This window comes from Musa acuminata, chromosome BXJ2-5, assembly GCF_036884655.1.
Source record: "Musa acuminata AAA Group cultivar baxijiao chromosome BXJ2-5, Cavendish_Baxijiao_AAA, whole genome shotgun sequence".
In the NCBI taxonomy this organism is placed as follows: domain Eukaryota; kingdom Viridiplantae; phylum Streptophyta; class Magnoliopsida; order Zingiberales; family Musaceae; genus Musa; species Musa acuminata.
This window is the reverse complement of record NC_088342.1, coordinates 29448506-29464312: the sequence shown is the minus strand read 5'-3', so window position 1 is coordinate 29464312 and position 15807 is coordinate 29448506. Positions and strand designations below refer to the sequence as shown.

At 41.6% G+C, this 15807-nt stretch overlaps 1 protein-coding gene across 1 annotated transcript; it reads right to left on the bottom strand.

Annotated features, from left to right (window-relative positions):
• Positions 1-5371: 5371 nt before the first annotated feature.
• LOC135611744 (transcription repressor OFP13-like) lies at positions 5372-6771 on the bottom strand. Its single transcript, XM_065107389.1, has 2 exons — positions 5994-6771; positions 5372-5831 (listed from the first exon to the last, which is right to left on the bottom strand). The coding sequence occupies exons 1-2, from the start codon at positions 6649-6651 to the stop codon at positions 5827-5829; spliced, it is 663 nt and encodes a 220-aa protein (XP_064963461.1). The 5' UTR covers positions 6652-6771; the 3' UTR covers positions 5372-5826.
• Positions 6772-15807: the final 9036 nt, after the last annotated feature.

Below are 15807 nucleotides of genomic sequence, written 5' to 3'. Positions count from 1 at the left end.
ATAGGTGAAGGAACTGGACCCAAACTCCAAGGAATATAAACAGAGGTTTCTGGCTTCTCAATATTATTACCATCATCAAACAATTGGTCTTCAAGAAACACAACATCTCTGCTTCTAATAATCTTCTTGTTCACTGGATCCCATAATCTGTACCCAAACTCTTCATGACCATATCCCAAGAAGATACATGCTATTGCTTTACTATCAAGCTTGGACCTCTCATCTTTAGGAATATGAACAAATGCTTTACATCCAAATACTCTCAAATGATTATAAGATATATCTTTTCCTCTCCATACTCTCTTTGGAACATCACCTTGCAGAGGAACTGATGGAGAAAGATTTATCAGGTCAATTGTAGTTCTCATAGCCTCCCCCCAAAATGACTTCGGTAACTTGGCGTGAGAAAGCATACACATAATCCTTTCTTCAATGGTTCTGTTCATCCTTTCTGCCACACCGTTCTACTGAGGAGTTTTAGGAACTGTTTTCTCAAGCCTGATTCCATGAAACCTGCAATAATTCTCAAAAGGACCCTTGTACTCGCCACCATTATCTGATCGAATACATTTTAGTTTTCTGCAAGTTTCTCTTTCAACACTAACATGAAACTCCTTGAAAGCATCGAGTACCTGGTCTTTAGATTTCAAAGCAAAAGCCCAAACTTTTCTAGAATAGTCATCAATAAAAGTAACAAAATAAAGAGCACCTCCAAGAGTTCTAGTTTGCATAGTACAGACATCAGTATGAACTAAATCAATAACATCTGATCTTCTAGATGATGGATATGTCTGAAATACAACTCTATGTGTTTTTCCAACTAAGCAATGATCACAAGATTTAAGAGATGTACCTTGCAACTCTGGTAAGAACTGCTTTCTAGCAAGAGTTTGAAGTCCCTTCTCGTTGATATGTCCAAGTCTCTTATGCCAAAGATCTATACTTTCACCTTTTCGAATTGCATTAATCTCTCCTTTGTGTAGCTTAGCTTCCATGACATAAAAAGAATTAATCTTCTTTCCTTTTACCACAATTAGAGAACCTTTAGTGAGTTTCCATTTGCTTTCACCAAAATAACGTGCAAAACCCTCATCATCAAGTTTACCTGTAGATATCAAGTTAAGACGAATATCTGGAATATGCCTTACATCTTTGAGTATTAATTTGCTCCCAATACTGGTCTCCAAGCAAATATCTCCAATACCTACAATCTTAGATGTATCGTTGTTTCCCATTCTGACATTACCAAAATCACCAGTAGTGTAAGATCTAAAGAAATCTCCATGAGAAGTAACATGAAATGAAGCACCAGAGTCAATTACCCAATTATTGTCCTGAGCTACAAGGCTAACACAACCTTCATCACAGACAATAGTGATATTACCTTCAACAGTAATTGTATTGGTCTCTTTCTCATTTTTCTTCATTTCATTCTGTTCTTGCTTCCAAACATACACTCTTTCTTCATGTGACCTGGCCTATTACAGTGAAAACATTTGATATCTCTTCTAGACTTGGATCTTCCTCTATAACCATGTGGATTTCTGCTATGACTTCTTCCACGTCTTTCTTGTTTTTCAGTAACAAATGCCCCAAAAGAAGATTCACTCTATTCTTTCCTTCTGGCATCTTCATTTAGCAAATTGTCTTTAACCATATCTATAGTTAGAGTCCCCTCTGGCGTGGAGTTACAAATAGTCACCACATACGTTTCCTAACTTTCTGGTAAAGAGCTGAGAAGTAACAATCCCTGTATCTCATCATCTATATTTATTTTCATAGCAACCAACTTGTTTGCAAGACTCTGAAATAGGCTTATGTGCTCAACAATGTTACCACCATCTTTATACTTCAAATTTACAAGCCTTCTGAGGAGAGAAATTCTATTTCCCACTATCTTTTTCGCAAAGAGGTTTTCTAACATTTGCCAAACAACATCAGCTCTGGTTTCATCTGAAATATGCTCATGCAAGTTTATATCCATCCATCTTCTAATATAGGCAATAACTTTTCTATGTTGAACTTCTCATTCTTCATCGTCCATAATAGAAGGTTTATCTTTAACCTTGATAGGCTTATACAAATCTTTGCAATATAGCAAATCTTCCATCAGACGCCTACAAGTGGAATAATTTGATGAGTTCAATTTAATCATACCATCTGATTGCTCCATTTCAATCACACAAGAAAAACTAGCACCAAATAACCTGCTGCTCTGATACCACTTGTTGGGAAAAATCTATTAAAGCGGAATAATTATTTCCCTCTTTGTGTATCAAAATAGGTTCCTCATCAAAATACAAACTTGATATCCAAATGAAAATATCAACCAGCACAGCATAAACAATAGAGCAAAAATCAATCACACAGTGAGACCAAATCTTTTTAACGTGGAAAACCCAATGTGAAAAAAATCACGGGACCGTAGTCCACCTCAAACTTTCACTATCAATAATAATGATAACAGATTTATAGTAGGTCTTCTCTAAAATAACTAGAGGATCATAATAACATCAAGATCATAGATCTTGGCTCAAGAATAGCATATCTTCATCATATAGGATGGATCTGCTCAAAAGAGAATTCTAGGTCTCACAAAATGGATATCACAGGAAAGTACCTTAGAGAGGGTAAACTATAGATCAACACCGTTAGGATTGTAAAGTTTGCTGCAAGGATTCTCCACATAAAATTTGGGCTGAAATTGACAACGTTTGGTCACCGATCGTCAAATAGAAAACTCAGAAACTCAATCTTTCTCTCTCCTCTTTCCTCTGCACGCCATAAACAGGAATCTGATCTCTTTTTTCTAATCTTTTTTTTTCTCTTTTTAATTTCTTTCATTTGCTGATTTGGATTCAATAGGCCCAATTGTCTAAGCCCATATAGGCTGGACCCAACAAGTCCTTAGTGTTTGGCTCTGGCTAGCGTATTTAGTTTCAGTTGGATGGTGCCGAAAACATATAGAGCTGTGGTCCATAGAAGAACCACATTTGTAATTCTTATCACATAATTTTCTGGTGCATTCTAAGTTGGATGAAAGTTTCAGGGTGATGTATAGATAGCTGGTTTTTTAAGATGTCCCTGGGGTGCAGTTAGTATACCTGCAGAATCAGAGTGCACCCATGTTTTCGCCCTAATGTGATTGAAGACGGCGACAGCAACAAGAAGCTACTGTTCCCAACTGTTCATATCTGCTTCACAAATACTTTCTCATTAGCCAACTCTGTCAAGGACAAAAGTCACTAGTTTTCGGTTCCGTTTTTGGAGGCTTCAGGTATCTGAACTTTTTACACTCAGCTTACTGTGGTCTTTTGTTTCCTGTTCACAGTTTCTCTAAAAGAAACTGTGATTTCTTTGTGGCCTTCTGAACTCTGGTACATCAGTCCAATCAACTCGAATGTTAGAAACCTCGAGACCTAATTTGTCTAGCTTGGATACTCAATGCTAAATGGATAGGTGAGCAGTAAATATTCCCCATGAATAATGCAGGCGCCCTGTGCTGACATGGTCCTAAAGAAATCACGAGAGACAGCAGTGGGAAACCCGTGGTGGTCACAGACCTCATGACTGACGAGAAGCGAGAGGTTGAAACCCATGGCAGTGGCCATCAATGGACCACCTTTTGGCTTTACCAAGAACCCTGTGAGCTTGATGAAACATAGGTACTTTCACGCAAATGGCTGTTCCCTTTTATAAATGTCCATGCGTTATATCAATCTTTAAGATAAGTAGTTTCTGGACAAATGGCTTTGACTTCATATTCCTATCTTCTGAACTAATCTCATACGATTATAAGTGTACAAAACAAAAGTCCACATGCTAATCACTTGCAGCAATTGCAGAGGTGAAGATTGTAGAGCATGATGATGTTGGATGTTGTACTTATGGTTGTCAGCAAAAGGAAAGAGTTCCTGTTTTATGGTCAACTGTCCCAAGCTTGCTATTTTGTTGGTGTCTCATATTGACTTGTTCTGAAGTCACGACATATGTTCTTAATTAGTTTTGTTGTATTATGGTGCATGAAACATTCAGCAAGTCACGCACCATTGCAGCTGAACTTTCAGAGTCACTAAAGGACAGCAAAATTATTGATCACAATTTACTGGAATTAAAATTCATTTAATTGCTACAGCAAAAATGGCCAAGTTTGGAAGTTTTTGTTGATTGAGGAACCAGATCCTCTCATTGACTTAATGAAATTCTTCTGTTTTTATCCCCCATTTAGAAAGAAATGCCTGATTCTAATGCTTGGGTATCACCTTCAACTAAGTCTGAAACCTCTGAGAGAGAGAGAGAGAGAGAGAGAGAGAGATCCACCATTAGGCTAAGGCTCTTTTGGAACTAGTGTTGATGCCAATTAATCTAAAGATCAAAAGTATAGAGGGCTTAAAGCCGTTAAGCAGACACAGCAGCTACTGTGGACGTGTGGTGTGCAGCTGCATCAGACACAATGACTAAACAAGTTGCTCTGGTCTTCCCCCCCCAACCCCAATGAGCAAGTCCTCATTAAAAGTCATGCACTTCAATGCTTGTGATTAACATTAACACAATGTGTTGACACCCAAGGATGTCAGGCCTTGTTAACTTAACATCAATTTCCCTCGAAATAAAGTGTCTCTCGCTAACACATTTGGCAATTCCAACCTGCAGGAAAGGAGTGGGAGGAAAGTAACCACCAGTTGCTTGGGTTCAGAGCAGTCAGCAATGTGATGACTACATTGTTGCTCTATTTAAATAACATATCTGAGTATGGTTTTAGCCCTTCCATAACTGGCTTTCTCGAGCAGTGTAATATATATTATTAATGACGATGGTCGCCCCAACAAGTATTAATTAATTGCTCAGGAAACAAAGGGCTTTTGCATGGTTTTTGGCAGTTCACAACACGATGCAGGTTTTAGAAGCTTCTCAGTTGAAACTACAGACAAGAATCTAATTCTTATCCATCTCCTCGTCCTTCTCTAAAGTTAGACAGTGATGCATGCCATAATTAACCCATGTGCAGGCTTTGTTAGTGGATGAAGTTTAAGGCTGCTTAACCTTTTTGTCTTCTTGTGAAAGGAAAGGAGATGAGATAGATACGTCTTCCTCGTACAAGTAACAACTGTTACAAAGAGTTTTCACTAGGATTTCTTGGCTGGTTATCTTATTTGACGGCAATTATTCTGTACTAAGTTTCCTTGGGATAAAGCCTCGACGAATGAGTCTATTCAGCTTAAATCCGACTGACTATCATTTAATAAAATGATAGTCGATTATATTAGCTTAAGTACGTAGAGATAGTAGAGTTTAAATTAGAGATTGAAGATAGAGATAGTAGAGATACAAAAATTAGTGGTATCTGGGTGGGAGAAGCAGGCCAGGTGGAGTTGGGACATTCCATGTTCTTCAATTAACGAAGAAACTCAACATTAACACCTTGTAATTGAGTGATAAAAAGAATCAGACAGCTGCTCTCATTGACCTGAAAAGATGTGACCTTTCCTAGGTCCTGTTGGAGAAGGATGAGAGAGCAGCACTCCTCGTGGGTGTGGCCTGATGGAGAACACCAACCCTGCATCAGCAGTGCTTCATGGTTGTCATCATCTGCTGCAGAAGAAGTGGTGTTCCAAAGCATCCATAGGATCACTTGTCTTGCTCTACCAGAATTATTGGGTGTCATGCTAATGTCCATAATTGGTTACAACTGTGATGCCCTTCTCATCTACTATGCAAGAGGACATCCACCCGGCTGGCCTCTTCTTCTTCTTCTTCTTCTTCTTCGATGACAGAACAACTCTGAATCTGAGTCCATCGAGACAACAAGCTTCTTCTATCTTCCAATTAAACTAACAACATGAGCTTAATCAAGACATAGCAAGTGGAAGAAAAGAAGAAGAAGAAGAAGAACGAGAAGAGAGAGAGAGAGAGAGTTGATAGCTCTCTGCCTTGAAACTTCACTATCTGAAAAACTCGAACAATATACATGTCAATAAGTCAACTGGACTCACTTCTCTCCGCCTCTTTGATTGCCTCGATCTTAAAAGAATTGGAAGATGATGAGGAAGAAGACGGAGGAGGCCGAGGTGAAGCAAGGCCTAGGACCAAATCCGCAAAGGCTGCAGCTACGAAGCGATGGGTCTTCTTCCCGTTGACCTTTAGATACCAAACCAGCAGCTCCTCGAGCCGCTCCCAGTCATTCAGCCCATGAGCCGCCACCATCTCCTCCATCGACCGCCGGAAGTCGCGGTAGGGGTCCTCCGACTCCATGGCCAGCACGACGCTGCCCTCGAACGGCGACACGCCTGCCTTCGCCTCCTCCAGTATCGAGCTCGTGTCGCCGCCGGGCTCGAAGAAGAGCCGGTCCGACCGCAGCCCGCGCACCACGGTCTCCACCGAGCCACCGCCGGAGCGGTCCGACACCGTGGAGAAGCTCTCCTGCTCCGCCGACGAGCGGGTGAAGCACGACTCGGTGGACTCGACGTACACCGAGTTGACAGTCTTGTACGTGGCGTCGCCCTCCACCTCACGGAAGGAACTGGTCTTGGGGTGCTTGCAGGAAGGCCAAGGCCATGAAGAAGGAGGAGAAGGAGAAGAGGAGTGGCAAGAAGGCCTTGGCGTGTCCCTAAGCCTGAAGAAGAGAGAGCTCAAGCCTAGCTTCTTCCCCATCTGGTTTCTCAGACACAGGAGGAAGAGGAGGAGGAGGAGGCAGGTTTTGAATTCTCACATGGAGTCTGTATGGCCTGCGGCATGCATTAATTGAAGGTGAGAGGAGGTGAGGGAATCTTGAGCTCACTTCCTTATACAACCGCAGGGGTAGGGAGGAGGTGTGTGTGTGTGTGTGTGTGTGTGGTGGGGTGACTCATGCGGTCATCAACTGTAGGCTTTGGTGCTGCATTGCATCATAGAATAATACACTTGTTTAAGCTAAAGCTAACAGGCAATAATGATGATGCCACCTTAATCCATCCATCATGGTCACTTGATGATCTGCACAAAACTTGACGTATCAGACATGGCTTCTGTGTCACTGATCACATACTTCAAATCATAGGATCATAGTCCTGGACGAGAAGTGTCCCAAGGTTGATTTGCTTCGACAACTCCGAATTATGTATATGTATTATTACATATATCATGAAAGGACAGTCGTTTTTCCAGTTCCTGAAAAGCTGATCACTTTCATAAATGATTGGCAGAAAAAAAAAATAAAAGGACCATATTGAATGTGTTGGCGATCCTCTGAAATGATTTGCGTTCGGTGTCTCAAAGTACTTCCTTTGGGTGATCAAAGACTTCCAATCAATTGTTCTAATCAAACATTGAAGGCACATTAATTTTTTTGCTTGGCTTCGATTTGCATGCTAACATGAGAGAGTGAGAGAGAGAGAGAGAGAGAGAGAGAGAGAGAGAGAGAGAGAGAGCATTAATGGAAGGTCGATGGAGACATGAGATGGAATTTATTGCTTCACCTTCTCAGTAAACCACGAGCCTTTTAGCCACTACATTTCTTTCCTCTTCTCTTCTTCTGGAATACTATTCTGCGATCTGAAACACCGTGTCATGAACAGGCTCAACAAATCTCCTTCCTGCACACCATCATGAATCATTCTTGGATCAAAATATTTGGCACTTGTGTGAGAATAATAGTGAAAGTAACCATCTTCACTCCCCAAACAACTGGTGAGTGGTCATTGTAATTTCAAAATAAGAATTAAGTTCCGAGCCAATTAATTTAGTGTACGATGAAACCAAAAGTTTGGAGTTACCGTCTTCTATTTCCGATGAAGAAAGAAGCAAAAGCACCTCATCAATATGGGTTGGGTTGAGGGAGGATATCAAAGTAAGTAGTTAATCAGTGATATTTATGCATTCATCGATTTGATCAGGTTCTGTGTGTGGTATCAGTTACATGAAAGATTCATGGGTCTCAGAATCTTGTGGCATACTAAGCCACACAACGAGATAAAACTGTCTGATTCATGGTCATCATGCGACGAAGGAAACTGAATGAAATATCCATGCCATTGTTCTTTTCTTCTTTCCCTCTCTCTTTGTCTAACATATCTCGTGTTGGAAAATATCATCTTCTGGTGGGCTTCTCGGCTGAAATCCTCCTATCTGCACATGCAAAGTTGACCGCCGAGTTAAAATGTAGAAGCTTGGTATTCTGCTGCTCAACGGATTTACTTGATATACGAAGCAGACAGACTTCGTATGACTTTTCCTCATAGGATATTAGTATATGTCCTCAATTTTCCTTCGGTAAGCATACGAGTAATGCAGTGTGTCCCAGAAAACTTGTCGATTACTTGTTTCATTTCGACCTCATACTTAGAGCCAAAAAAGAATGATCGGAAATTGAAAGATGAGATGCTGACTTATCATATAGTGAATTCAGTTGATGAGGGCTAGCGATCCGATTCACCTTTCTCAAGACATTCATTATAAACTCGAGAGGTACTGAGATAGACCTATCCGAAATAGTAATGCATAAAATAATGGGTGGTCTGAGTTGGGGAAAATCTATGAAAATAGATGGATGAGAATGGACGTCAATGGGATTCTCCTTATTCGATGCTCGAGTTATCCTGATGACCCGAACCGATTCTCTTTGCTTCAGCATTGGGAGAGTTAATTATGGGTATGGCAAAATAGTACAAAATCTGTATGATTTGTGACCGTGTCTCGATGCATCTCAAGAGGATTAACATGAGAATGGTTGGTTCAAGGTGGAACGGAATAAAGGATACGCAAGGCATTGATGAGAGATGTAACATGAGAATGGCAGTGATTGTGTAGGACTCGTCGAGAATTTATGATGGGGAGTGGAAGGCATAAATTGGGCTCATTTTTCATGTACTTGTGAAGCAGCCAAGTTCTCTAACGTGATGGGACGGTAGTTCATGGCTCGCAAGAAGCAAGCTTTGGGAAGTGGCTTTGTCATGACTTTGTATATGAACAAATTTTAGTAGGTCATAATACACAGTGGAATTAAATAGAACTACAATCAAATATAACACCAAAATATACGTGGAAAACCTCTTCAATATGAAAGGTAAAAACTTGGGGCAAACTAGAGATAATCCACTATAGATCTGATTTAACCTGAGATGAAGGCATTGCTAGATGATTGAGAACAGTCTTTCTGTACTGTCCTTGTCTTCTTCCCTTTCTTTATTTTCCTTTTCTACCTTGTTCTCCTCCTTTTCTTTGGAATCCCATGGCTGCCAAAAACTACCTTCTTGTTGCCTTTTTCTGCCTTTTTTTATAGCTATCACACCCCCCCCCTAATATAAATTAGGGTTATGTTAAGATGGGGTAAGCTGTGGGCTGATAAAGCCCACCTTAGGCTGAATATGGGCTGTCAGCCCAACAACCTCCCCCTTCAGCCCATAAGAGAGGCTATCCTATGACTCCTAAATGTGAAGTCATACCGACCAACTATCAATATATCTCCTGTCTTTCTTTTGGTAAGGTCTTTGTCAACATGTCTGCTTCGTTGTCATCTGTGTGAATTTTCTAAAGCTGCAACTGGTTCTTTTTCTACTCACTTTCAACTCGTTCCTGGTAACTTTCTGGTTCACTTGTATCAGTAAGCATCACATACTCATCTGTAGAGTATCTTCTGGAAGGTTGACGTTGTCTAGAAGATCTTATCAACTGAGATTCTATGGGAAGTTGCTCTCCAACTTCTTCTTACTCAACATGTCCTGTAGGCAGATCAACATCAAGCTCTATACCATCTTTTTGCATATCTCTCTCATCACCCTGATATACTGGAGGAGTAATTGGGTCACAATCTGCTAATCCTTCTGTAGAAGTCTTGGTCGGTGTCTTTTTCTTCAAATCTTCAAAGGTTTGATCCTCAAAGAAAACTACATCTCTGCTTTTGAACACCTTCTGCTTTTCTGGATTCCAAAGCATGTAACCAAACTGATCATGTGAGTAATCAAGAAAAATATATTCTTTAGTCTTATTATCTAGTTTGGACCTCTTATTGTATCGAACATATTCAAATGCACGACAACCAAACACTCTCAAATGCCTGTAAGAAACATCTTTCCCTGACCATACATGCTCTGCAACATCACTATCTAGAGTTATACATGGCGACAAGTTGATCACATCAATTGCAGTCTTTAAAGCCTTATCCCAAAACCTTTTGGGTAGCTTGGCCTATGAAAGCATATATCTTATATTTTTCATGATGGTGCGATTTAACCTCTCTGTAATTGCATTATGTTGAGGTGTACCAAGAACTATCATCTCATGTTGGATCCCTTGTGACCTGCAATAATCATCAAATAATCCTGTGTACTCACCACCATTATCTGATCTTATGCATTTCAATTGCCTTTTTTTATCTTTCTTTCAACCCTGGCATGAAACTCTTTGAGTACATTAATCACTTGATCTTCAAAGCATAGGCCCAAACTTTCCTAGAAAAATCATTTATAAAAGTGACAAAATAAAGTGCACCACTTATACCGGAAATATCAACAAATCAACCATGAGTTTTTGTCCTCAAAGGATCATATACATTTGTATAAACACGATCTAAGTTATGCATTTTTCTAGACAAAGCAGGATTAGTAAATGAAACTCTATGTTGTTTACCAGCCAAACAATCAATACAAGGGTTTAAATGTATACCTCTGAGGTCTGGCAATATCTCTCTCTTGGAAAGAGTTTGCAGCCCCTTCTCGCTCATGTGTCCCAGTCGCCTATGCCATAACTCCATGTTGAAGTCTTTCTCTGTAACATTTAACTGCTCATCATAGCCATAACTCCATGTTGAAGTCTTTCTCTGTAACATTTAACTACTCATCATAAGCTTTAGCTTGCAACCTGTACAAAGTATGACATTTCTTTCTACTAATTATAACAAGAGAATCCTTACTAAACTTCCATTGCCCTTTGTAAAATATGCTATCATAGTCTTCATCATCTATTTTTTCAACTAAAATTAAATTCAGCCTCAAGTCAATCATATGCCTCATATCCTCAAGCACCAACTTGCAGCCAAGGTTGGTCTTTAAATAGATATTGCTAGTCATAGGTGCCCAACAAGCCAATCACGTGAGTGATGGCACGTGTGACTTGATATAGAATCTTTTTGCTTATTATATTTTGGCGTATATCACTTTATAACTATTGCATATGTGCATATATATATTGTGATGTCCTTGGATTTGTGCAATGGGAATCGGATCGTGATGAGATCACAATAATGAGATCGATTCACCTTTAAACACATATCCTAAATAATCCCGGTCATAGGTTACTCGAGAGGGACATCGTGATAACCGGATAGACTGGTGTGCTGTATACCCGTTCATATGATGGATGCAGTTGGTCTCATAGCTGCTCGTGTAGGGACACTAGGGATACAGGTGCTCATTGGAGAATGAGTTCACTAATTGATCCGCTTATGGAATGCTGGATGGTTGATGATGCCTTATTGTCAAACAGCGATTCCGTAGTCCTAGTGGTGTATCTGGTTCTTAGACTTGAGACACAAAGGATGTCCTATATGAGTGTTCCACTCTTTGATACCAGACTTATAGGTTTGGCTGTCCCAGATCTAGTACAACTGGTCATTGGGAGTGGTAGTCGACCTTACGAGGGCTATTGAGTGTCGATAGAGGATCATCCACTCTCGGCATCATGAGAGGAATATCTCATATGTTCTCGCTCAGACAAATCCCTGACTAGGGTCATTCGGGTTGAGAGAGAAAGAATTCTCCGGGAGAATCCGATTAGAGCGAGACTCGAGCAGAAACCGTATGGGTCTGACAACACCATGCTCGATATACGATCTCTGGGATATTAGATGGATGAGGGACTATAGGTACACGGTAACTGAGGACAAACAGGTCCAATGGATTGGATTCCCCTGTATCGTCTAGGGACTACGGCGTAGTGGCCTAGTACGTCCGTAGTCGATGAGTCAAGTGAATTATTACAGAGATAATAATTCACTGAGTTAGAAGGAGTTCTGACGGGTATGACTCACGGCCAGCTCGATATTGGGCCTAGAGGGTCACACACATATGGTAGGCATTGCGATGAGTAGAGGTTCAGATATGAGATATCCGATGGAGCCCTTATCTTATTCGATGCAGATCCAATACCCACTAAGGGCGGACCCATTAGGGTTTGACAAGGGATCTCTATAAATAGGAGGGATTTAGAGCCTCATAGGCTAGAGCCTTTACTTGCCTTTTCTATTCTCCTCTTCCTCTCCACCTCATAGTAGGCCTGGCGCGTTGTCGCAACCCTGCTGTGTGTGTGGATCACCGCTAGAGAGGAGGACGCTTGACCTCCTTCACCCTCTCCTAAGGATCTGCAAGGAAACAGGGATATACGATCTCCCTAGGTAACACAACCTACTCTATACGCAGTTTTAAGTTTCGTGGATTTTGCGCACCGATCTTCGCACGATGACGAACATCTTTTTGGGAATCGGAGATTTTATTTTTTTGTTCTTCCGCTGCGCATGTGATGTCATCCCCAAGATTTCCCAACAGTGGTATCAGAGCCAGGTTGTTCGTGTGAATGATTGGTTTTGAACTGCGTGTGTTGTGTTTAGGAAGAATTTTGATGTCAAAATCATTGACGCAAAAGCGAGGAAGGGCAGCAACAGTTGCTGCCCTCGATCTGCATGCCTGCAGCTACCTGCAGCGGCAGCCGCAGCCGCAGCCAGGCAGCACAGCGCCGGCGCATGCGCAAGCGCTGTGGCTGCAGCAGCCGGCCGGCGGGGCTGGCAGCCCGCGGGTAGAGGCGCCTGCGGCCGCTGAGCCCGCGGGCAGAGGCGCCGCGGGGCAGCAGCGCGGGCTGAGGCACCGCAGGGCAGCGGCGCCTGTGGCCGCTGCTCCCACGGGCAAAAACCCCGCAGGGGCGGCCGCCAGCGAGGCAGCACCGCCTGCGGGCGCTGCCTCGCGGGCAGAACCGCCCGCGGAGGCGGCGGCGCCCGCTGGGGCGCCAACCTGCAGGGGCAGCACCGCCTGCGGGCGTTGCCCCGCCGGCAGAACTGCCCGCGGAGGCGGCGACGCCCGCGGGGTCGCCCACCTGCAGCGGCAGCGCCCCGCCCCTCGCCGCACAGGCCGCCGCCAGCAGGGTGGCGGCGGCGGCAGCAGCAAAGGGTAGTAGGGCATTAGGGTTTTCTGGGCAAAAGACAGTTTTGTCCCTCGAAATTTGAGAAATTCCAGCTTCTGTCTTTTGTCTAAATTACGAAAATACCCCTATAAATTCAGAAATTTCCTACATGTCTCTGATTTCAGAAAATATTAATTAATTAAAAGGTTTAGTTGATTATTATTTTTATTATTATCTAGTAGTCCTACATGATGATGATTATTTATACATGTGATGTATGATGTGTGGACGGATGATCATGGACCGTGTGATATGTGTACTTGTGATTATTATTATTTAGGTCTGCGAGCCTCCATTATATTTCTCGTTTATTGTCGGGCCTGCGTGCCTATGATTAAGTTGTAATCACATGAGGAGGCGCAGCGGGAGTGTGGATGCGGTAGCAGGACCCATGAGACGGACGATCGTGATGCATGAAAATGCATCAAGATATCGACAGAACCGACGAGGACGAGATGGACGATCACAGGGCATGAAGATGCACCGTTGCACACATAGATCTTGATGTAAGTAATTAGACCTACTGGCTCGGGCCTAATCATATTAGGTTGTGGTTCATTATCATCTGGTATGATTGCTTATACACATACTAGATATGTATATATATTTGCATGCAATGTAGATATATATTAAATATGTATATGTGTGACATGTCATATTAGGAGACCAAATCATAGAACCATCTCTCGATAATATTAAGTCGGTAAACGTGAGGCAATTAGATTGACCCATGTGGTCTTCCATCGTTATAAGTAGGAACCGATTCCTAGTGTAGGTTGAGTTGGTCAAGTCCCTCGAGACTCACCTATATCGTGATTCGCTATCTTGCTTACGACATAGAGATGTTACCGGTGACCTGAGGGCATAGTATACGAGGAATATCCCATGTGTTCTTGCTCAGAAAAATCCCTAGTCAGGGTCATTCGGGTTGAGAGAGAAAGAGTTCTTCGAGAGAATCCATTAGAGCGAGACTCGAGTAGAAACCGTATGAGTCTGACAGCACAATGCTCGATATACGGTCTCAGGGATATTAGATGGATAAGGGACTATAGGTACATGGTAACTGAGGACAGATAGGTCCAATGGATTGGATTCCCCTGTATCGTCTGGGGACTAAGGCGTAGTGGCCTAGTACGTCCGTAGTCGATGAGTCAAGTGAATTATTATAGAGATAATAATTCACTGAGTTAAAAGGAGTTCTGACAGGTATGACTCACGGCCAGCTCGATATTGGGCCTAGAGGGTCACACACATATGGTAGGCATTGCGATGAGTAGAGGTTCGGATATGAGATATCCGACGGAGCCATTGTTTTATTGGATGCAGATCCAATACCCAAGAGGGGAGGACCCATTAGGGTTTGACAGGGGGTCTCTATAAATAGGAGGGATTCAGAGCCTCATAGGTCAAAGCTTTTGCTTGCCTCTCCTATTCTCCTCCCCCTCTCCATCTCAGAGTAGGCCTGAAGTTTTGAGGAGCGTCGTCGTAGTCTTGCTGTGTGTATCACCGCTAGAGAGGAGGACGCTTGACCTCCTTCACCCTCTCCTAAAGATCTGCGAGGAAACAGGGATATATGATCTTCCTAGGTAACACAATCTACCCTATACGCAGTTTTAAGTTTCGCGGATTTTGCGCACCAATCTTCGCACGATGACGAACATCTCTTTGGGAATCGGGGATTTTGTTTTCTTATTCTTCCGCTGCGCATGTGATGTCGCCCCCAAGACAACCCAACACTTGTTACTTGACTCATAGTACAACACCATTTGACGCAAAATTACTGAGGGAAACCATTAGTGTCTCCCAACTTTCTGGTAATGAACTAAAAAGTAACAATGCCTGCAACTCATCAAGAGATATTTTTATAGAAGATAACTAGTTAGTAATACTCTGCATTTCATTCAAATACTCAGCAATAGAAGCACCATATCTATATTTTAGGTTCACAAGTTTTCTAATCAAAAAAGCTTTGTTACATGCTGTTTTTCTTTCATAAAAATCTTCCAATTTTTTCCAAAGAGAATATGCAGATCTTTCAGTAGAAACATAGTGAAAGACACTATCATCAAGCCACTGTCGAATAAACCTAACTGTTTTTCGATCTAACCTCTTCTACCATCATTTGTCATAGTTGTGAGTTTTGCACTATCTCCTTGCAAAAATCCATATAAATCTTTGCAATATAAGAGATCTTTCATTCTTGATTTCCATATTATCCAATTATTTCCATTTAAACTAATTATGCGAGAAACATTACTGAACTCCATATTCAAATATAAAAATTAAATCACCACAACCCTACGATATCAGTTGATGGGATATAAAGAGAAATGAGCTTTTGTATATAAAAAATACTAGCAGACCATAACAGATAGCAGAATTAAATGGAACCATAATCAAATACAACACCATAATCAAATAAAACACCAAGATATATATATATATATATATATATATATATATATTAGAATTAAAAACAAGCTATAATGTCTCAACTACTTACTTACTTGGGTCGACATATAGCAATGCACCACTTACCAAAAAAGCTATTCATATTTATCATCTATTTTTTCAATTGTGCTGAATTTAAACAGTACATCATCGGCACAATCATCGAGGCTTATGCAGCTTAGTAATTTGCAGTATTAATTTCCTTTCCATGTG

What these genes read in the sequence shown, in the direction of transcription:
- LOC135611744 (XM_065107389.1), bottom strand. Translation starts at nt 6,651, where the DNA reads ATGGGGAAGAAGCTAGGCTTGAGCTCTCTCTTCTTCAGGCTTAGGGAC.